A 23589-nucleotide genomic window follows, 5' to 3' on the forward strand; every position below is an offset into this window, starting at 1 on the left:
CTGTCACTGGTGTCTTGCTGGCAAAAGGATACTACATAATGACAGCATCTCCGTGAGTGCTAACTTTGCATAAAAGCAGAGTTTTCTCCTCTCCTTGTTCAGCCCACCTCCGTGTTAGTAGCGTAAATCTTCTTCAGGTCCCTTTGTACCACGGCTCTACAGAAGTCTAGAAAAATGTCTTGTTAATGCGAACGCACATCCGCCTTTGAGTAGATCCTGAAGATTGCAGAAAACCAGCTGTATGTCATCTTCTGATATGATAGCAGCTGAAATATTGCATTGAGGGTCCTAAGAGATACCTAAATAATGTGGTGTGATAAGCTGTGTGGCCATGTGTCAGAGAGTGACGGGCTGAAGAAAGAAACTGCAATCCAGAGCCTCGATAAGCTGGATTTGTTGAATTTGTTAAGGAGGGCTTAAAGTCGGTCTAGGAGGGAAAGATGAGATCAACAAACGCACTTTGTTTAAAGCAGGGGCACGCTTAGCACCTTCCTTCTGTCTTTCCAAAGAAAAAGAATAAACTCAGATCCCCTCTTGTACTTGGGCATGAACGCTGTGCTCCTGTTGGGGTATTTCTGATGAGGGTTGGATGTGGGGCTCTCATTTCACTTCCCGGCCACATCTTCTTCTGACTCGCTTCTTTCAGGAGTAAAGGGAGTAAAGCATTCTGTAATAACAGATCCTGCAAGCAAAACTCCGGTCAGTTTTAATCAATTTGAAGAGTATTAGTAAAAGTGGTGCTTAGGAAAGTCCTCCGAGATGTGTGGACTGGCCTCTTGCTGAGAAATGTTAATAGGGTAATTACTGAATTATGTTTAGCCAGGAAGATGCAGTTCGCAGTATAGCTGTTTGGAGAAAACTTATTCATCTTTGTTTCCACTGGTAAGACTTAGTATAATGGATTTACAGAAAACCTCCCCAAAGGAACGAGTGTAATAAATCTATAGGCAAAGAAAGGAGCAACGTTTAGCGGGGCTGGCTTTAAATCTACAGGAGCTCTAAATAACTTGGTTAGAAGCAGGTGAGCGAGGTTGTTTAGAAAACGTTTTCCTTTTGTGTGCAGTGCTGATTTCTATAGCTTATTTGAGGCCTGTGTGTTAGCAGATTAGGGGAATAGAAAGTATTTGGTCGAACTCTGACCTACTGGAAAAAATCAGAAGAAAACCAGGCTCCCTCTACTCGTAGAAGTGAAACTATTGAGCAGAGGTCAGTTATTTCAGCAACCGATCAGGGAATTTGCGTCGGCCATTGATAACGAGGTGAGCTTTCTGCCTCTCGGTTAATGTGCTCGAATCTGAGTGAGAGGCTTGGATTTGGGAGGTGGTGGTGATTTATTTTTCTGTAGCTCACGTGAGAATGGATTTCTCTCTCAAGTTTTCAATGGAGGATGAGCGTTTGTAACCCTGAAACCAGCCCTGTGCTGTGTTCCAGAAGTTGGGTTTTGGTACCCCTGGCACACGCCCTATGGCATTGCCCACAAGGTGTAGGGTGCTGTGGGAGGACAAGGCACAGGGACCTCGAAGTGGAGCTTACTGTCTCTGTGGGTGTGACACGGGGCATTTCGGTGCTGTTTCCAGCCTGGTGCTTGCAGGAGCCTACTTGTGTCCCTCAGGGGTGCTGGCTTTGGTCTCCCATGGGCTGCTCATTCCCCGCAGTGATGGGTGCTGCCCTGGAGGATGGGTGAGGAGGGTAACTGATGGGTGCTGAGCGGTGCTGGTTTGCACTTCCCTGGTGATGCTGAGGGACTGAAGGAAAATGGTGAAGTTCTCAAGTTTAAAAAAGAAAGGGGAAAACTACAAGAAGTAAGCATTTCTGTGATTTTTCTGAGTAGTATTTTCTTTTTAACTGTGATGGGATGTAACTGATCCATGTTAGCGTAGGGCTTGCCGTGGGGCGTTCTAGGTCTTTAATCATTTGGGGGCATCTTCACGTATTACAGGAGGATTTTTCTTGTTATCTTAATGTTTAATTTCACCTCAGCCTCTTCCATCTCTTTAAAAACAGGGCACCACAGGGAGAGAGGCAATGAAGCGTGACCCAGTGCGCCGGCCCCTCAGGAAGCTATAAAGGGTAGCGAGTTGGGGCAGGGGTATTGACCTTAGCACAGCTACTTAGACCTTAAATAGATCAGCTGAGAGTGTTCCTCGCTGGAAGATGAGCCGTGTTTGCTCACAAACGAGGCCTCTTGGTAATTGGTGCTCCTGCCCCGGCCTGAGCTCTAGGCTCATACGGAGGGATCTGAGTCACTTGTGCGCGGAGTTTCAGAGGCTACAGGTAGGCACAGAAATGAGTGAAGTGTGAACGTGGGGCAGGAGAGTAAACTGTGGCTGAAAGGGTTTGTGAAGCATCTTGTGTTGCCTGGTGGATGCCCCTCCCTTGGTTGTGTTGCCCCTGCCCACCCCTTTGCCGTGTGGAGATGGGTTCCACGCTTGTTCACAAGCACCCGTGCTTTCTGTGCCGGTACCGTCACACCTAACACAGCTTAACACTGGTGAGTGTGCCGAAAACTGTGTCTGCCTCGATGCTGCTGGTAGTGTAACTCTAATTGTACCTGCTGAAATTGAAAATATGGCAGAGGTTTAGTTTACAGGGAGGGCTGAGCAGCGGGAGGTTAAATCCCTCGTCCCTGGATGCGTGCTGAGGGTGCTGGGGCCTCCGTGGCCTTACTGGTGTTGGTGTTTGACAGCAGCTGGAGCCCTGGGCAGCTCCACAGGACGTGGAACATAGGGGAAATGGCAAAGTTCGGTGCGGCCTCTTCCCTTTGATTTGGGTCACGTTTTGGAAATAATGGTCGGTTGGTGAGTCCTCTCGGCAGCTCAGAAGCTTTTCCCAAGCGATTTCACTGTTGGCCAGGGACTCTCAGGTAGAGGTTCTCCGGCCTTCCTTGGCACAGCTGCTGAATCTGGACCCGGGTCTCTTCCCTGAGCTGCTGTAGGTGTTACCAGGCAGTTAGGCTAATGCTCTGTTGCTGCTTTTCAACTTTTTCTACAGCTTTCTACGGGCTTGTATAGCTGGTTGATTTTTGTAGACATTGCACAGAAAGGTTTGGGGAGCACAGGTGGTTTTATTCTCTTGCTTGGTTTAAATCCAATATGACCGTGATACCGACTGACTGATTCGTACCGAAAAAAACTCCCCAGCATTGTCTGTCACTCACACCATTTTTATAGCTGCCGTGGGAATCCGCTCTGTAACTTCACTGCCTGCAGAGACCACTTGCCCTCATCTACAGGCAACGAGGGGTTGGAGACACGAGCAAAGAGCACGCTCTTCTTCCAAGACATCTTAATTTCTGTAAGGTCCCATCCGGATTTATCCTCGGGGACGTGACCATCTCATTCCACGGGCTCTCAGGACTGCGTTAACCGGCGTCGGCGCTGCTCAGCCCCTTCTCAGCTCAACCCTCAGGGTCTGGCAGTCCCTGTCCCCCCCCCCCTCGGGTGGCCCGGGGGTGTCCCGGGAGCAGCTGCGGCCTGGTGCTGAATTGGCAGGACCCGGCGGGCTCTTTGTACCGGCGCTCAGCAGCCAAACAATAGTTTGTGCTCGCGGGGCCATGTGGCGAGTCACGTGCGCCGTGCTGTTTCTGCCGGGGTCCTTGCCCATCTGTTCTCGGCTCTTTCTGGGTTATCAGGCGCGGGTCCAAGTCCTCGCAGGCAGCCAGCTCCGCGTGGCCAGAGATTACGAGCACTAACCTTCCTGGCAGGGGTGGCGTGGCTTTGCTTTTATGCAGATTAGCCATGTGCTTCTCACTTCAAGGCGTTCCACAGGAAAAGAGGGTTTCCTGTGTTTGGCTCTCGGTGGGCGTCTCCGGAGCGCCGTGCAGCCGGGGCCGGGGCCCGCGCGCGTGGCGAGAGCGCTCGGGAGAGGGATTACAGCGATCGGCCCCCCCCTCCATCCACCTCCGCTGCTACGTCACCACAACACAACCACACGCGCGCTCATACTGTTGGTGTCATTCATTCAGTGCCAAGATTGCTTTAAAAAATTCCCTTGGCCCCAGTTCAAACAGGAGTACAGCTGGGATGTGTTAGATTTTAGGCAGTCTGCCCTCAATTTGAGATGAGTTATAAATAGCAGTGCCGACTTCCTTAACTACCACTCTCCGAGGTAAAATGCAGGTTAATTACTGTGGGAATCAATTAGGGCTTCTCTCGGTTAAACAGCCAGGAATGCTTTTTATCATTTTTTATCGCGAAAAACGGACAACAGATCTGCTCAGGAAAAGATTTTGGATCCAAGGTGAGAGCTTGGTGCTTTTTGGATTATTTTTTTTGGCCTTTTTATTTTTAGTTTTTTGGGGGCAGCTGAGGAAACCAGTTGTGGCCAATACCTCCGTTTGCCAATAGCCGAATGACGCCGATTTGAAACTGGAGAGCTCAGTAAAGAGCTCTCCTCCCTTTTCTTCCCCTGGCCTAATAAAGTCCAAATATGCAATAAGGTAATCGGGAAGGTCAGAATTAGACTTTTCTGTACGGCTGTGGAGGGTTTGGCTCTTGCTTCCGAAGTGGGATTTGCCTCTTTTCTTTACTCATTTTCCTGTTGGGGCCATTAAGCAAGTCCCCTTCAATTTCAGCGAACTGCTTTTTGCAGAGGCCAAACTCTTCTTCTGCGGGACAAAATCTAAGAATTGTTTGTGAAATCCTCTTGTCCACTTCACACTTTTTTTTCTTTATTATTTTATTTTTTTTACAAAGCCCTACCTGTCTGCTCGTGCAGCAGAGAGGCTGTCAGTCGTTTCACTTCTCCGCTCGGGGCTGGTTTTTGTTGGAAAGCTTTTCGCTCTGCTCGCCCAGCCAGGAGGCTGTGCCGCTGGTTTTTAGCCGCTTCTCACGGTGCTGCTTCGTGGTGGGGGTCTGACGTGCTTTACATCGCACACACTGATCTGGAGAGCTTTTGAACTCGGCCATTTAAGCTTGCTTTGGGCTTGCTGTTACAAGCTCTTAGGCTAGCAATACCTTAAATTTCCTTGAGAACTCAGCAGTTTCTCTGGAGCGCTGGCTTTCGGTTGCTTTCATTCAACGCCGTACCAGAGAACTTCGCTGTTAAAAGTTTGAGCGGTGACAGGGCTGTGTTTTGCCGAGTTTTGGTACTTAACGGTGTTAGAAAACAGCAGAGATACCGAGATTGAAGGCAGAATAGAAGCAATTCCTATGAATGCAAGGAGGTGTAAGCAGGGGGTCTGGACTTCAGTGATCAAGGAGCGACACTTTCTCTCAATTATGTCTCTCTGTGGCAGGGCCTTTGCTTTTGAAGTGTAATCACAGTAATCTACTCCTGTGGTTTCCTATTGAAAGGATTTCCCATGTATCAGTCCAGAGAAGACTCTCCAGCCTTTTGCAGTCGGAGCGTGGTATTTCCTTACTTACCCTCAAGTGCTTTTTGCAAGTGAGCAGCCATCGCTTCCTCTCGGCTCCCCCAGCCCTCCTGACAGCGGCGTGCAGAGGAGCCGTGCTGCACCTCCGCTCCTCGCACCAGCTCTCGGATCGATCAGCACTTTGCTGTATTTCAGCCCGGACTGCTCCTTTCTTCAGGCACGTGTGGTTAAATTTTCCTACAAGGATTGAGAGAGCAGAGTCAAGTAGACTTCTTGATGCTATGCTCTCGAAGACAGAGCAATGCTGCTAAGAGGAGAGGAGTTAAAGCCCTGTCAGTGCAGTAGGCATCTGACTTTTTTTTTGGGAGATTTGGGGGGAAGAGACAAGGTCTTGCAGCATTTGAGACATACGCGGCAGCCCCAGGGAGGGCGAGTTAGCCTGTTGTTTGCAACAAGTCGGGTGCGTGTATGAACTATTGTTCCTCTGTCGGAGGAAATTAACTGGCATTTCCATTTCTTCTGCTTATAGACTTTTACTTATAAGGCTGCGATGGGGAGTGATGCTCTTCGTGTTTGTTTTTAGCATCTCTGGGCGCTAGGGCCTTGTAGGAGAGAGGCACTTCAAAGCCACGCAGTTTGGAAGCGCATCGAGTCCTCCCACGCTGAGCCATCAAGGTGACGACTTGGTCACATCCTGGAAATATGTTTGGGTTTTGTGTTTTGGGTTGCTTTTTTCTTTATTCTTTCTTTCTTTTTTTTTTTTTAATGGTTTTATGAGCTGTTCCAACTGTTTCTTGAATTTTTTTAACAGTCATCATGCTTCCTGTAAGAGTCATGGAAAAGTGGATCTTCACCTTGTTTCTGTCCTTCTTGAGGATCTGGTTAGCTTTGTGGGTGACCACAGACAAGAAAATCTGTGCAGAGGAGGCAGCGTGTGGTGTGTGCATATTTAAAAAAAAAAAAAAAAAAAAAGAATGAACAAGAATGTATTTGAGAAGCTGCCTTTGCTAGCGGGCTGTGAAGATGAGGTAACTACTAGAGGGGAAACAAGTAACAAATGGAAAAGATGCTGAAATGTTCAAGAACCAAAAGTTGCCCTAGAGCAGGTATCAGAAGAAAGGCACAGCCTATGTTTTTTTGGGGGTAGGATGAAAGAGAGCATCGACTTACCAAAGGCTAGGGGCAAGGAAGCTGTCCTGGTGGTACTGTTTTAACATACCAAAGAAAATAGTTTGGGGAGGGAAAAGATGTCAGTAATCTGAGGTGGTACCCACAAGGCGAGCTCGGGAAGCAATAGGGACAATTGCTTGGAAGATGTAAACCCAATTTGCATCCGTTAGGGTGTATTAAAGCTCCACATGGATGCTCCCATTCAGGAGGTAGTCAGTGTAGCTCTGAGGATTCAGACTCAAGCACTCCAAGACCTTTTTACCTTTTATTTTTTTTTTCCTTTCTGTCCCTGTGAATGGAAGCTCCTCTTCAGAGCTTGCTGAAACCCTGTGTGGGGGTGCAGCCTCCCGGGGCGATGCAGCGCTCCGCGGGGCTTCTTGCAGGGCACTGCAGCCTCAATCCTTGCTCCTCGGCAGCAGCATCTGCGGTAACTTCAGCATAAACCCTGAAACTTCTCCAGGACTGTTTTAGTATGGACTAAAATGGAAAAAAAAATAAGCACAAAGGACCGTAGCAGGGCACGTTTCTCTCTAGAGCTGTCTTGATGGGGGAATCGTATTGGCTCAATGTACACGGTTGTCTGTGAGCAACTTGTGTAGGATGGCAAACGTTGTGTTTGTAGGGGTGTCTGGAGCTGAATGGGAGGGGAGGAGGGGGCTTGGATCTCGTTCTTCATCGATTTGTGCCACATTGGTGCAAATTGCTCTCGGGGAGCCTGCTTTTGGCTGAGCGGCTCGCACCGCCTTGCCGAAAGTGGGGTGTTTTGCCTGCCCTCCCCGTGAAATTCCCTCCCATGGCCCACAAGAGTGCCATTAACTCCCCGTTGTGCCCCTGCTCGCTTCTTTTTGGCGTGGGCACGGTGCTGTGTGGCGTGCCTGGCAGGCACGAAGCAGCAGACAGCTGGTCAAACAAATGTTTTCAGGGTCTGCGTGTTGGGACTTCAAGCTGTGCTGGCTGTTGAGGTAGGATTTTCTGAAGTGTAGCATACTGCACGAACTTTTTCCTAGGAGGGCAGATTCTGCAAACATAACCGAAATACTGTGCTGGGGTCTGGGATTCTTTCAGCTTTCCAGCAGGAGCTGGCTTTGTGCGATATTTGCTTGTGCAGGCCTGTAGTGCCACTCCTCAAGCACCTGATCTCAGCAAGAGAGGGTGGATCCGTCCAAATACCACCCTAGGGCTAGTTACAGGAAGGAATGGTGTAATAGAGAGCCCATTGTCATGGTGATGTGGTGGAAAACGTCTAATTGGTATTAGTTAGGTCATCGGGAGATCAGGGAGCAGTTCTTATTCAGCCCAAGTGATGGAGGTTAAAGACTGCGGCTGGGATTCATTTAGAGGTCGCTACGCCAAATCAGGCTGAAGGCAGCCCTGGCTTTAGTGTGGTAATGCAACTACCTAGGTAGAAGGGCCGTGTTTTTGAGGTTTAAAGTATTTTCAGGAAATTTGATTGACTGCTCTTATGTCTTGGCTTCAGGCAGAGGTGGTGCAGATGAGGAAGTCCTAGTAAAGTTGCATTTACTTGCTCATCTCATGATGTCTGCTCTAAGACTCAGGGCCTTGACTTCCAAGGCTGACCACTGTTTTTTTTCACACATCTAAAGAAATTTGATTTTGAAACCTGCGTTATACAAAAGGCAGCAGACACAAAGCTCTTTCTAAAAAACAAAACACAGAACTTCAGTCTTGAACGCTGAACATCAGTAGCAGTGCTCAGTGTTACTACATCAACGTGGAATAATTGAAATGCGTAAGTGTAAATTAACAGACTGCAGTGTTTTGGGAGACCTTGTTAAATGTGAAAGAAGAAGCATTTCTTGTGAATATTTAAATTTTCAGCGTAAATTTACCTTGTTGTGGAATATCTGGACATTAAACTACTGCCTACCATGGGGAAAAGCCACTCACGCTGATAATTCATCTCAGTGATCCTTCCCACCTTTTTTCTGTCCTCTGGCCACAGGAGATCTGTCAGCATAAAATGACTTCTCGTTGGGTTTGTTCTTTGTGAAATGTCTGTGGGTTTGAAAAGGCAGCAGGAACCGTGCTGCACTTCAAGATGCAACCGTGGGTCGTAGCACCTGAGGAGGAGCAGGCTGCCTTCTGCTTCTCCGCACCAACTTGTTGAGGTTTTCTTCTGGGGGGTTCTTTGGAGGTCGGGAACAATTCCTGTATGTAGCTGGATGTACATCGTGTGTCCCAACTTGCTTTGCAGCCTTCAAGTCCAATGGATCAGATGGGGAAGATGAGGCCTCAGCCATACGGAGGAAACAACCCGTACACACAGCAGCAGGGACCTCAGGCGGGGCCGCAGCAAGGACATGGCTATCCCGGACAGCCGTATGGGCCACAGACTCCCCAGAGATATCCCATGGGAATGCAAAGCAGGACGCAAAGTACAATGAGCAGCATCTCGTATGCACAGCAGGTAGAGCACCCAAGCTTCTCTAGTCTCTGTTTGCAGCAGGGGCAGGCAGAGGAGCAGCAAAGTACCGTGCCTGCTGAAGGGACCACCTTCAACCAGGTTGGAATCAGTTCCTTAGGTAAAAGGACTTTTCTTTAGGCTATAAGTTGCCCCACACCTGAATCCAGGTGTGGTCCATGTATGAGGATCTGTGAAAGCCTTGCTGCAACAAGAGGTAGCAGCAGAGCAGTGAATCAGAACTAAGGAAAAATAAATAGGAAGGGGACTAAGGTACTCACACCACTGTATCCTGTTAACGACAAAGCTGTTCCTTACAGTGGAAATGACTTCCAGGTCAGTTGTGGCTCACTAAGTGAACCAAGTGGCTCCTGCTGGACTGCTGGCAGGATTTAAAAGGCTGCTTTTTTTTTTTTTTTTTTTTTTTTTTTTCTGGAGCAACTCTTCTTTCCTTTTAATGTTATTGTCATCGAAGTGTAGTCAAATCCCTAAAAACTTAGTTATGGTGTGTAATTTATTACTAATTGATAGTGTCACACACAAGTGACTTTTGATATTGTCTGGGAGACTTTCTTACATAGGTAGTGGCATTTCCATTACCTTCCCAGTTAACTGCTCTGCATAGCTCTCTAAATTGTTGCTTCTTGAGTATAATCTTACTTTGTGTGTGTACTTAAAATTGCTTCTTAACCGGTATAATTCTCTCCTCTTCTTCTGCAGATTCCGCCTTACGGACAGCAGGGTCCCAGTGCATATGGGCAGCAAAGCCAGACTCCATATTACAACCAGCAAAGCCCTCATCCCCAGCAGCAGCAGCCTCCATATTCTCAGCAGCCTCCATCCCAGACCCCTCACTCTCAGCCTTCTTATCAGCAGCAGCAACAGCCTCAGTCTCAACCTCCACAACTTCAGACATCGCAGCCTGCGTATTCTCAGCAGCAGTCCCAGCCGCCCCATCAGCAGTCCCCGACTCCATATCCTCAGCAGCAGTCCACAGCCCAGCAGCATCAACAGAGTCAGCCTCCCTACTCCCAGCAGCAGTCACAGTCGCCCTACCAGCAGCAGCAACAAACTCAGCAGACAGCTTCCTCGGCTCTTTCTCAGCAGTCATCTTCATACCCTCAGTCACAGCCGCAGCAGCAGCAGTCTGCGTATTCCCAGCAACGCTTCCCCCCTCCTCAGGTAGGCTGGCTCGTGCTTTGGTTCCTTCTGCGAGTGTTTTTTTTTTTTTTTTTTTTTTTTTTTTAAGAAACTCGGGCAAATCGTTTTCTTTGTGCGTTTAAGTCGGTTGAGCTACGCGTCAGCAAGCTGGCTGGAATGATTGCGATAATAGATGTGCTGCCTTCTCTGTTGTGTCTAGATCTGTATCTCACAGAGATGTTATGGTGGTAACAGGCTGAGCCGCGGTAACACTGCAGTTTTGAAGACTAGTTCTGAGTAAATGCTGCTGATTGGCAATACCAGTCTAAAGGATTTCATACTGGCATGGTTTTCACACTGTGGTCTCTGGAAGATCTCCAGGTGGTCTACAGAGCTACTTGGGTTAGCACAATAGCAGGGCACTTCTGAGCCTACAAAAAAAACACTGTTTCCTGGTGCTTTTCTATCTCAGTCCAAGACTTCAGGAGGTGTATTGATCACACGGAGGAAGTGAGCATGGGAAAGCTCCTTGGTTCCATGCTGCTTGGGTGGAGTTTTTCCACAGACGTTTGCAGATGGCAGCACAAATGGAAATTGGGCCAATAAAAGACGTTTTGCAGAGTGACACATAGATGGGAGAGTTTGCTCTTAAATGTAAAACTTGGCTTTAGGGAGGAGAAATAAAACGCGAAGCACGTGGAATTGAAGATAAGATCATGAAGTGATCCTTTTTTTTTTTTTTCCCTGTGTGTTTATTTTCAGCAAGGTTTAATATTATTGTAATAGTCGTGTGAAAAGCTAGCTGGGACCTTTCAGCAAACATTGCAGTGCATCAAAGGTAGCATATGAAGAGCTGAAGATTTTAATTGACTTGCTGTGTTTGTGTAATAAAGTACTTAGAGCTGTTGTAAGATGTTAGAAGATTGAGAAGCCAAGTGGGCAGTCTCCCAGGACAGTCTCTGTTCTTCAGGATCTGTCTGTAATAAGGAAAAGCCGGAGAATTATTGTTTTGTCATGGTTTGGACTTCTACTTCCAACAGTCACTATGGTAGTCCAGCAACGTTTATCCTCCTGTGGAGCAGTAGGCGTGCTGGCTTGAACTCCTTGCTGCCCTATTTCCAGTTTTGGGCAAATGTCACCGAGGGTACATAATTCTTCCACAGTGTGAGAATACATCAGAGTGATTCCAGCAGAGCTTTTATTTTATTCACATTTGTGTTTTTATTTGGTGTTTCTTGATGTTTCAGGAGTTATCTCAAGAATCATTTGGGTCCCAGGCATCATCTGCTCCCTCAATGGCTTCCAGTAAAGGGCAAGAAGACATGAACTTGAATCTTCAGTCCAGACCTTCTAGCCTGCCGGTGAGTGGTGAGCTGTTGGAGAAGTGAATGGGGTGAGGGCAATCAGAAGCACAGCAGGATAAATTAGCACTGGTAGTATTCCACGTGGAAATGGGAATGATGGAGGCTGCCTGTGCTTTTTACCAAGTCATTAGCTTCTGGCTTCCCACTGGAGATTAAATGTAATTTACAAAAGTAATGGATCTGAGAGTAAAGTTTAACCCTAGGTACTCTGGTCTGCGAGTTCTAGCCTAAAGATCTCTTGAGTTTTCTGTTCATGGTGTCTGAAATACCTGACTACTGTGAGAGTAAGTTCTGACCTTCAGGCAAAGGTGTTTCACTTTTATTTTACTCCATTGTTCCTTTAGCCCACTGTTTCATAGGTGGTTAAGGGCTGGTAGAGCTGTTCCCTTTCTGTGTTATTGGATCCTCATACTGCTGATTTAAGCTTCTTTGATCCATTCTGACTGAACAGTTGGTGCAAAAGACAAGTTTATTAATACCTGGAGTGAGGAAGATCAGTCAGAGAGAGCTCCCTCCTTGGTAGATGAAAAGTTATATTTTCTGTTGCATCCTGAATCTGCTTGCTGAAGGTTCAGTGAACTGTTGTGTATGATATCAGTGCCTAGTTTTCCAGCAAGTTTTGGACCAGAATAGTTTAATGTTGGGTTAAAACTTCATGAAGAAAATGGAGAAGGGTTAGAAGTTTAAGTTTGCGCAAGTCACTCTGTGCCTCTGACTTGGAAGAACAGTACTGAGCTGCTGCATTCTGATTTTGCTGGTTACTTTCACTTGTAACCAGTAGGAAGTGAGTGAGTTTTTTTTTTTTTATTTAGCCACTGGCTAAGTCTGTTTTCTAAGCTGCAGTTGGATTGGTCAGAGGAAAGTGAACTGTGTATACAGCAAAGTTATTTTTGCTCTCAGCAATGAGAACAGCTTTGTTGTGAGCCCCTTGAAATAATTCCTTTGGATTGTGGGTACAAATTGTCACCCAAAATACAAAGTGATTCTAGTTCTGACCACCTAATGGGAGTAGTTGTGGGTTGTTTCTTTTTTTCTCTTTTTTTTTTTTTTTGGACCTCGATTACAAAGATTTAATTTGTTCTGAGGCCTGGGGAAAAATCCTTTTAAATAGCATGTTTCTTTCCACTCTGCCTCTCCACAAGTTCTTCCATGTGACCCATCTTCTGGCGAAGAATGTAGGAAAAGTGAAGCTGCTGAAGTAATTGAAGAAATTGCTCTAGCTCTGAACGGTGGGAAGTCCTGTTTAGTAGCATTGTTGATAGAGCCTTCATGAATCCTACCAATCAGCGCCCTCTGACTCAGATTATAGGAATTAGTTGCTCTGCTTAGCAGAAGTGGCTCCTTCTCAGCACCAGTGGGAATTTTTTATACCTTGTGGTTTAATGCGCTTGGCCCCTTTCAAGCTTTCCTTTTTCCCAAGCAATTTAAGAAAAGATATGCATCTCTGCCGTAGGAGTGAGGGAAAACTTAGAGAAGAGGGAATTTTATCCAGTTTAAAAGTTTTAAATGATAATGTGTTCACTGATTTCTAATCAGATGTTCAGAGGTTTTCTGAAAAGAAATCCAGGGCACAAAAATTGGGTCCAGCTTTTATAATCTGCTAGCTGGAAAGCTTATTTTCTGTTTTAAACAGACTTTATAGTCATCTTGTTTTTCTGACTTTATCACCAAATAATTAACATTTAAGAAAACAATCAGTGTTTAGCTTACCCTACCCGTGGTGTACTTTTATGTTTTTTCTTCCTTGGTGAGCCAGAAAAAAAAAAAAGCAACCACCACAAACTCCCCGCAAGAAGAAAAACTCACTTTTATTCTTACGTGTGTTTCATAATTTTGTCCCTCAAATTAGGGTACTAATTTGTAAGGGCAAGATCAGCACCTGTTTGTAAACTGAGAATGCATCAGACAGCGATGTTGTGGGGTGTTGTAAAGAGGACCTCTGAGGTGTACGGAAGCCAACTCTGTTCCAGTGATGAGTGTCTTGCACGAAACTTGGCCTGGGGAAGCTTAGAAGCAGAAAAGCTGCGTTGGAAGGGTGTTATCAATTTCTTTTATCTTCCTTATATTGCTCACTCTGTCTGTTTCAGAAAGTTTTATACTAGTCGAGGGGATTCCTAGATCCCTGTTTTGCTATTATATATGACTTAGAGAAGCATAGTTAGTTTGTGGGTTTTTAATTTTTCGTGGAGTTCTGAGTCCTCTTCTAAGCCTCCGTGGGCACTGTGGAATAGCTCACTGGGTATCCTGGAATCTGGGCAAATCGTACGATGCATCATCTTTAATTAAACATAGATCAACTCCAGGAGGAGAAGGAGGTTACTGCTTTTAGGTACTTATTTACGAAGTGTTAAATTTATGTACCCAGTGCCTTTACGAGTCTTCAGCCTTTACACGTTTAGTACTGCGCATCGTATTAATGCTGGAACTTCAAGCAGTAAAAGTGGGAATATATCTTGGGCTGACACTGTCACTGTTTCAGGAAGTGGTGGTCTCCTAGAGATGAGAAGTGTTGGTTTGGCAACGTTGTCAAGTTGTTCAACTCCTGTCAGATCTTGCTGGTTTGTTAGGATCTGCCTGAGAAATGCAACAATGATCATTCTGGGTGGAGGTCTTCAAGGTATCCTCCTGGCAGTGATTTTTGTGTCCCTGAGTAAACTTTTTTTCTGACTATGTTCCTGTATTAGGACTTTAAATAGCAGAAGAGTCAAATTACTGATTTCTCTAGTGCTTTGTTTGAACATCTGCAAGTAGCAAAATGTCTGGTCTCCCATTTCTGCTGGTGTTACTAGGCTGCTCTAGCTAAAGTATTTCTTGGTTTATTGTTCCCTTTCTGAAGATTGTACCTGCTGCGACGGGAGAGAATGCTGCTGCGAATGTGCTGATGTCTTTTAAAGAGTAATGCATCCACGCGAGTGTCCTGCCTGGTACTCTTTTCCTGTAGCAGGCTGGATGAAGAATTTCTCTGAAGAATTTGCTGCTTCCCTAGGGAATCTCTTGTCAGGATTGCAGCTAAACTAAACTTAGATTCCAATTGTGTATGGGAGAAGTGAAGTGTAGTCTTTTGTGTCTGGGTGTAATAGAGGAATAGTAATCCATAGCATAAATCATATTCTCCCAGGAGATTCCCTAGTCTCATCTCTTCAGCAAAGAATTTTTCTTGGCAAGTCATATCCAGTTTATTTGGTGTTTCTACCTTTGGAGGCTTGGATACAGAGTCTGTAAAAGTCAAATATTTCCAGCTATTAATTACCTTCTGCTTAGGCTTGGAAGATGCTCTGGTAACAGGTACGGGGAAGCAAACAAGTTGCTGGGACATCCACTTGGGTTTGGATTGAAGTCAGTTCTGCTGCAGAAATCTCTGGAGTTTTGGGATTGTTGGAAGGAATTTCGTATCTCATTGTGGAACGTGGAGCAGTGTTACGTTGCCTTGGTCTCTGCCTTGAAGGGGTTGAGTACAGGTTCCTGGTGTCTTTGAAGTGGATGCGGAGTAAAGCACCGAGACAGCGCTTGCCATGCCGTTAGCACCTTCCTAACCACAGAAGTTGATAAGCGTGGTGTTAGGACCTTTGACAGATTGGCCCTAAAAGCCATGTATAGAGCAAAAGTGATTTGCTATCAGTATATACTGGCTGTATGTGCTTTTCACTGGATTTTCTGGGATTTCTTCAGTGAAGTTTTTCTATTTGTAGAAACCAAAACTAGTGTGAGGCACGCTGTTCTCAGCAGTGCTTTGATGGGAAGGGTTCTGCTTGGGGTGGGACTTCTGGCTGAACCAGGAGGGCAGATACTGGCAGGGTTTTGGAAGCGCTGAAATAGCAAGGTTGTGTTTGAATTTTTGTTGCAGCAAATGCATAATGAAGCAAACTGGGGCAGCTTGTACAGAAGTTTCTGAATTCCAGTCACAGAATGTTTTTAGTTGGTTTTGGTCAGTTCACTGTGTAGTTTGAGGGAGGAACCCCATTCCTTTTCTGGGCAAATGATTTTCATCTTGATGTGGAGTGGGAAATCATTTTAATCTCAGCTTTTTGCACTGCTGGCAAACTGTATTTCTTACTTAACTGCATTTCAATTTGGTTCATCACCAACTTCAGGTCTGAAAAGAGTCTTGTTGATGGCAGGAAGGATTATAAGCAACTACAAACAAATTTCCTGATCTGTTTAACTTTTGAATATGCGTTCTGGTTTTGGATTTTTTGCATTATGGATTTAGCAAAATTAGACTATGGGAAGGGAGAGAAATGAAGCTGCTGAGTTCTGGCTGGTAGAGAAGTGATTCTTTTGTGAACATCCCCAGCGTGGTGGGGTATTTTTTGTTTGACTTCTTCCTCATAAGCCAAGTAGTTTCTGAATTTGGACGTTCTGGAGGGTGTCAGGAAAGCACTGTTTGGATTTGCCAGTTTTTACAAGGTGGTCGTTTCAGCTTGCACTCTGCAGGTACTTGAAGTGGAATAAAGTTGAGCTCTCTCAGCTGCATCCTCTGACCTGGAAATAATGAATGCAACAGCCTGACATACAGTGAAAAACTATCTCAAAGCCGCTGTGGATGGGGACAGAGGCGCAGCTTAGGAAATGAATGTTTTCTTAAAACTTCTTTGAGCTCAATATTTTTCGTTTTGGCAATTTGTTTTGGGGAAAGGGAAAAGAAACTTTTATAGTTGAATCTCTTTGGTCACTTCAGTCACTCCCTTCCCCCCCATATAGGACTTCCTGCTTATGTTTGGTTTGTATTTGGCCTTCAGAGCTTGTCTTATTGCTTGCCTTGAGAGAGGGATTAGTGGTGTATGCATTTTGAAGCAGGGGAGCCGCATGCTCTGGTGGCTGGGCATTGCAGTGGGTGTGCGGATGAACGCATCAGCACCCGGGGGCTTGCCCCAAGGAGCGCAGTACTTGAAACACTGGTACTGGAGAGATGGGTGCCTTCCAGTTTATGCTGATGGGAAGGTTTCTATCCCAAGTTATGGTGATAGAGGGAGTTGAAAACGTTTTTTAACCTGACCATGGCTTCTTTGTCTCAGCTTTTCTCGGTGTGTGTGATTTTGGCAATCATTTTTGTGTGGTTCCTTAAGAAGGCCATGCTTTGTTTTTTTAATTAATTTTAATTTTGCTACAAGCCTTTACAGATGCAGAGAGTGTAGAGTGCTGCTTGCAAAGCTACCCTAATCTTCCAGCCACTCCAGCGACATGCTTCGCGCGTCTGACCTGCTTCTCGGGGCCGCTCTGCTATTTGTCCATGTGGCAATTTCTCTCCTCCCACCCTTTCCTCCAGGCTGGAACCGAGCTGATCTGACCTGGTGCTTGGGAGGAAGCTCCCCACCCCTCGGTGCATCTCTCAGGCCCTCTCTGGGCCACACCAAACCCTCTGCCCTCACCGTGTCCCCCCTGTGAAGCCCAGAAGCGTCCCTTCAGCAATCACACTGCTCTGGGGCCGCTGCTGCAGCTCGGCTTCGCGGGAGCCTGCGCTGGCAGCAGATTGCGCTATGCTCGATGCCGGGCTCGTTTCCTGTTTCTATTCTAGTCATTAGCGGCTCAGCTCTGCTTCCTGCCTCTACGCCTTACACAGATTCCCCTAACTGGAACCTTTCGTTTTCTCAGGAGCGATTTCGGTTACAGGCCTAACGGAAGCGCAGAGCGGCCATCTCGGCGGGGAGGGCCCGGACGGCGGCCGCAGCTCGCTCAGGAGCCGGGCCCTGCACGTTCCCCAGGCCGGGTTTAGGCCCAGCTGGAGGGACTAGGCGGGTCAGCGTTTCATCAGGAAATTGCTGTAGGATGACCAGTTCTGATGTTGGATCCCAAACAATAGTCTGTGCTCTCAGTCACACGCATCCCCTGGAAATACAGAGCGTTCTTGCACCGTGAGTGCTGAAGCGCACGCCGCGTGAGGTGACCCTCTGCTTCTGAGCACGCTTTCGAGCAGCTGGCTGTTGTAGGGCAGGGAAATCAGCCTTTCACTTCCTTTTTTGCTGCTGAGCTGGTGTTATCGGAGACCCTTGAAAATGCGCGGAAGCCTCAGTCAGCCTGACGTTGGAAGCAACTTAACCCTGCTGGAGATCCCAGACGGTGCAGGGGAGGGAGGGACGGGGCTGACCTGACCTTCGTGTGCTGCGTGGGGCGGTTACGGGGATAAGTGAAGGCGTTTAACTTCGCCTGACAGCGCTGCGCTCATTTTAAATGCTGCCATACCTGCGCTTTCGGTTCGCTGGGATCATTTCCCTAGTAATGTCATTTTGGCCTTCTGGATTGACTCGTCTCGGAGATGTGCACGATCACCAAAGCAGTGGAGAAGGCTTTCCACGTGGCTCTCGAATGCAGGGCATGGTGTGGGCCCAGGGCTCTGGCGGTGGCAACGTGGCTGGGACGGGCTTGTGCCCGTGTCCCCGGGGGTGCAAGGTTCGCGCTGAGATTTCAAACGAGGCCCGTGTGGTAATTGGAGGAGGAGTTGCGTAAATACGTTTTATCGTAGTTTGAATCAAGGCTCACTGAGGGAAACAGAAACGTTTATTTAAAAAAAAAAAAAAAAAAAAAACAATTTCCTGAAGTGAAACAAAGTGACATCTCTGGGAATTGACTGCTCTGGCAACCCCTGACCCTGAGGGTGGCAGTGGGTGTGCGTCAGTGCGTGGCATGAGCCAGGTTGCCATGGCTGTGCTTACCTCGTCCCTGCACGCTCACTGCTCTGAGCCAGGACGAGAGCAGAACTGCTTTCAGTCCTTTAAAATGTCTCTTTGGTTTCTCTGTCCCGTCCAGGTCAGTGGTACCCGGGAGCAGTATTTCAGACAGGCTCTGATTAAAGCTTATTTCCCTAGAACTGCCCCAGCTGGCGGTGTCGGGGGGCTCGGCCGTAGCCCTCGTGTTGACCCATTGCTGTCTCCCCGCAGGTACGGGGCCTTTCCGAGGCAGCTGCCAGCTTTTGGCTGCCTCTTCCCAGCTCGTTCCAGCGAGGGCACTGCCAGATTCATCAGGCTTGCAAATATCCATTGCCTTAACAAATCCTGTTCCCTCCTAAAATCTTTCTTCTTTATGCTTTTTTAGAAATGGATTCTGTCACTCTTAATTGTTTCACAGAGGCTGATGATAATACTAAAAGCGGAGTTGTTTTGAAATCTGAAGTATTGGTCTTAACAGGGGCCTTTTAAATTTTTTAATTATTTCAGATTTCTGCCTTTGCTGCGTTTCTTTGCCCACCCAAGCTCCTGTGGTTGGCATGGTGGCATAATCACATGCTGAGATGACTAAATGCTTTGGAGTCTAAATTGAACACATCAGAGATTGGAAAGTGCCTTCCAGAGGAAGCACTGCTGAGGAGTTGGAATATCCTTACGGCTGGCAATAAGAGGGCAGCTTCCTGCCTCTTACAGCATTGAGCTTCTTGGATGATCTGGGCTTTGTCTTCAGACCGAAGCAGAACAACACAAAAAAAAAAAAAAAAAAAAAACAAACTCTGGAAGAAAAACAAAGGCTCTTTAAATAAACAGGTTGTGGTCTGTCACCTGAGACCCATACTAGCGTCTCACTTGCACTTTCCTTCCCAGGGCCTGGTGCTGGACCAGCCTTTCTGATTGATGTGGTCAACTTGTAGCTCTCGCTCCCCTGCGTGCCCAGCACCCTTCAAAAAAAAAAAAAAAAAAAAAAGAAAAATCAGTGTTGCTGAGAACATCCTCTGATGCTGCTGTGATAGCGCTGCTCACTGTGCCCAGGTCATGCATGCTTCTTTCCTACAACCCATTTCAGGGCTGGTGTCGCTGTTGAAGCTTCAAGTTTCACCCTTTTTTTTGCAGCTGCTGCTGGATGGCCAGGCTAACTTTTGTGCTAGCCAATGTGTCAGGCAGAACTTCAGCCTTTCCGCTGCTGCTTTGAATGCTTTGTTGTACCAGTGGTTAGGTAAACCTGGGAGTACTTTCAGAAGCTGAGCAGCTTTCAAAGGGTTAAGTGGCAACTATCTCCTGGGGGGCTTTGCTGCTGTGTTTCCCAGGGTCCTGCAGAAGAGCTGAGCACCCAGCGCTCCTGGGGTGGGACCACCACCTTTCCACGCTGTGGGTTTTCCCTTCAGCGACATCTTGTTCTGAGGGTGAATCACATTGCTCCTCCTGTACTTCGTGCTGCAACCACAGCCTCCGAATCTCTCCTCTCCAAAGAGGCAGAATATGAAATTTGTTAATCTGGTCAGTGTTTCGAGGGGGAGGACACCCCCCCCCCCTCTTTTTCTTTTCTTTTTTTAATTTTATTTGGAAGGGGAAGAGAAGGAGGGGTGGCACGGAGTAGGAGCAGTAGATGTGATTAAAGCTCCTGCCGAGCAGATCTGTGGGAGTGGAGTATCGACCTCTGAAAAATCAATGGCTGCTGCGGTAGCAGTGCTGGCTGTTTTGCAAGGTCTCCCGTTGCAGGAATGTAGTAAAGCCAGCAGCACTTCCGTCTCTCTTTCTCCCTTTTTTATTTTGTACCTGCTTTCTGCCAAATGACCCGACTCACCTAGATTTACTGAGGTGGATTAGAACAGCAGCTTATTTTTGCAATCAGAGTAAAATTTCTTGTGTGACGCTGAGCCCCTCCTCCTGACAGCCTCCTTTCCAAACGCTCTTTTTCCTGCAGTGCAGCTAGAGCCAGCAGCTTCTACCAGTTTGTCTAAAGCCAGCCTGGAAGAATGAGCTTTTCAGCTTCTTTTTTTGAGCTGAAACTGCACAAATCTCTCTTGCATGTTCTAGTCCCCATCTTAGGTTTGTAATTGTCAGCACTGATGCCTGAGAGGAGCTTAAACTCCTCATAGAGGAAGGGAATATGGACTCCATCTAGCAGAGGCTGGAGCCTTGATAGTGTTACCTTCCTCATACTTGTTTTACTGGGCTGGTGTTTTTTCCTGGAGTAGTAGAAGTCAAGCGCTTTTCCTTTGTTTAAGGCATCCTGGGATGAGTAAGTGGCACGTAATAGAACCTGGATGTTTTTGTGTGTGCTTAGTTTTGTAACTGGGATCTTTGCTTTTTTCCAAAAGAGCATGATGCAGAACCTGAGAATCCTCTTATTGCTCAGATCAGGGTTTGAACTTCTAAGAAGAAATATGAGGGGCCAAACCCAGTCATTTTGTTGTATAATTGAAACTCTTTGTTCCTTCTCATTGCTGGCCTTGCCCTACTTGAAGAGAGATAGAAGAGGCAAAGCCTTAAACTTAAAAAGCTCTCACGAGGCACAAAAGTGTGCTGTGCAGCTCATGCAACCTCAGCAGTCATCTTCCTGGGCAATCCTTGTTTCTTAACCCAGGAGAAAGTCATCTTTCCCTTGTGAACTAAAAACAAACTCTTCAGCTCCTCAGAGAGTGAAAACTGAGAGGTACGTGGCAGAGGAGGAAAGCTGTGTATGGTCAAGAAGCGTGTTGATATTGTTGCTAGATTTTGATTATATTTGATTAGTCTTTGGTAGTTTGGAAATGTGGATGAGTGTAGTTCATACACAGGTATAAACTCTGAATCAGTAGCAGGTAAACTGACCACTTAAAAATACACACTGTTGGTTTCTGCCACCTACTCCTCCCCAGGTGAGACCTGTCACATAACGGAACTCTTGGTAACCATGGTTCTGTTTGTTACCTTGCTGTTAGTTCTGGTGGTGGTCTAGGCGTGGAGAGAGGCTGCGCTGGAAGAGCGTTGTGTGCGCATCCTTCCTTCTCCTCCTCCCTTTCGTCTGTTGTCCAGCCTAAGCGCGTTGGAAGAATCCCATAGCTCTTGACCCGTTATCCTCTGCACATTAACAACTGTAGAAGAGCAGAGAGCGAGCTGAATCATGTTCCTCTTCGTCACTGATACCTTTATGTTGGTAAGTGCTGATGGGTTTAGACAGGATTTGAAAGCGTGGCAGGTGAAGTTGAGCTGGTGGTGGGTGAGGCCTGCAGGAGTGTGGGACCTTTCCAGTGTACCTCTGGTAAGCAGGATCAGCTGGGAGACCGAAAAACTCCCTTCTGATTGTTTAGTGCGTTGGTGAGAGAGAACTTGGGAGACTGTAGATGATGTAGATGGAGAGTACTCTATCCTAGTAAGTATTAAATGGTTTTTTGCCGTAGCTTAAGTTGTGTTTCCCTACTCCAGCTTCTAGTTTTTACTGGGGAAGTAACCTGAAAGAGACAAGCTGGAAGTAGAAAGGTGGTGACGGGCTGCAGGGTCCTGCCTGGACCCTTTGTCAGATCTGGGGAAATCTCTAGTCAGCTTTACGAGGTGTTGTGCACCTGAAGGATGTGGTAGATGGAGCACAGTGAGGTCTCCAGGCCACTTGGTGTTACGAGATGTGTTGCTCTGTGGGGTATAAGATGCAAAATAGAGTTGTCTTTACTGCAGAAGGAGGAACAAGTTTGTTTTTTTAGAAATAGCAGGGAGATTCTGGCCTGCCAGTCGGCTGTGTCGTTTTTGTGGTAGAGAGGACTTGAGGTATGTTGGGGGTGGAAATAAAGGGGAGGGAGAGGACGAGCTTGTAATTTTAGGTGTCGGTAGTTCTTGAATGAGTGGAAAGTAAGCTGCAGAGAACGTGAAATTGGAATCAAAAGTAGGTATTTCAATTAGTCAGAAGCAATGAGGAGGCTTTTTCCCTTCCAGAAAGAATCGGGGAAATAAATTTAGCCATTGTGCTGTGGTCTTGCTTGTAAGCATCTTTGTGGAAACAACTGGCCTTGCAGAATTTATAACCTCTACCACATGCTCGTCTCCAGCTCATAATTTCCTTGAGTGCTATCTAGTGATCTGATAGACGTAATGATTGTAGGCCCTGACTGCGCTCCTTCCCTCTTCCCCCACACTTTTCATACGTGCTTACCCTGGGGATGGGCAGGGGAGCAGCATAGGAAGCTCGCAGTCCCCGGCGAGGAGATCAATTTACTTTCTGGTCAGTCTTCCTGCTCTTCCAGATCAGTGGGGTGGGCCGGAGCAGAGCCTTGAATCTGTTCTCTGGGGTTTTGTTACCTTGATCTGAAGTATTTCTTGTTGTTTCATCTTCGTGTTTGTTTAACAAATGAGCTCGTATCAGATAGCGAAATGGTGGTTCCCCTGTTGTATGAAAGAAACCTCGCTGTTTCCAGCACAAACGAAGCGGCTCCCTTGTGTTGGTCATGCCAGGACTTGCAACCCTCTCCCGGAGATAGATGAACTCCCCTGCCCCCTCCTTTGGGTACCAGATTGTGTGATTTCAGGCATGGTTTTGTTGTGGTGTGAAAAGAAGGTGTTAGCTGCTGAGTCCTTGTTTGTCAGCAGTACTGACAAACCCATGCTGGCATCGGTGAGGATTGGGCAACCAATCGCAGCTGGAACAGTTATCGTTTCAGGGTCCCTGTGGGCTTCCGCTATCAGGTCACATCCCAAAATAACACTGGGCAGTATTTCAAGTGAAGAAACTCAGGCTTTGGGGCTGCAGCCAGCCTGGAGTGTGAGATTCTGTGTGAAATAGTTGGAATCCCTCCAGCGTTTTTGATCTGCATGGCAGATGAGCAATAAAATGCATAAAAAACACATTGGAAACACGTGAGGAAATTCTCCAGACCCTGACGTTTCCTTCAAGTTGGCAGAGTTACTGCTGTTGAGCCTCACCTCCTGTCTCGGCTCGATTGGCTGCGCTCGCAGGAGGAGGGAAGAGGAGAGCCCTTCTCGTGGTGCTGCTGCGTCTTCCCAGGTCTCTTCCTGATGCTCTGCGGGAGGCAAATAAAACCTCGCTGGCCTTCTCCTCTTTGGACTTGGTCCAGAACCCACTGACAGCAGCAGGTCTCCATTATTGCAACGAGGTTTTCCTTTTTTTTTTTTTTTTTTTTTTTCCTTTAAGGCTTCTCTGCTGTAACCGTCGTTAAAACAGTCTGCTGAGAGCTTGAGAGATTTCCTTTCCCCCTAGTTCGTGGTGCACTTGAGTAAATGGGATATCAAAGTTGGAGGGTGTCCTTTAGATCTAGTTAGAAAAACACCGTGTCTTGATGGTTGGCATCCTGAGAAAACAACTTGATAGGTGGAAAACAGCTCCTTACTGATTAGCTGCTTGCACTTAAGCATTCCAGTCTCTGCTTCTCTCCTTCCACTTGCAGGAATCACACTTCTGAGAAACTTAGTGCTGCTGGATAACACACTTAGAAAATGCTGCTGTGCTGCTGGAACATTTCTTTGCTGGGAAATGACTTTATTATCGGGATTCATAAAACTTACAAATCTGTAGAGGTGAAATTCGCT

The 23589-nt window shown here is 46.8% G+C and overlaps 1 protein-coding gene across 3 annotated transcripts in view; it reads left to right on the plus strand.

Annotated features, from left to right (window-relative positions):
* The window catches only part of ARID1A (AT-rich interaction domain 1A), a 60970-nt gene that overhangs the window by 15166 nt on the left and 22215 nt on the right, over positions 1 to 23589 (plus strand). For all 3 annotated transcript variants that reach the window (XM_038167253.2, XM_027443850.3, XM_038167252.2), the window contains 3 exons: positions 8700 to 8912; positions 9627 to 10088; positions 11294 to 11407. In XM_038167253.2, coding sequence (XP_038023181.1) covers positions 8700 to 8912; positions 9627 to 10088; positions 11294 to 11407 — 789 coding nt within the window. The remainder of the gene's footprint in view (positions 1 to 8699; positions 8913 to 9626; positions 10089 to 11293; positions 11408 to 23589) is intronic.

Source organism: Anas platyrhynchos, chromosome 24, assembly GCF_047663525.1.
Source record: "Anas platyrhynchos isolate ZD024472 breed Pekin duck chromosome 24, IASCAAS_PekinDuck_T2T, whole genome shotgun sequence".
Classification (NCBI taxonomy): domain Eukaryota; kingdom Metazoa; phylum Chordata; class Aves; order Anseriformes; family Anatidae; genus Anas; species Anas platyrhynchos.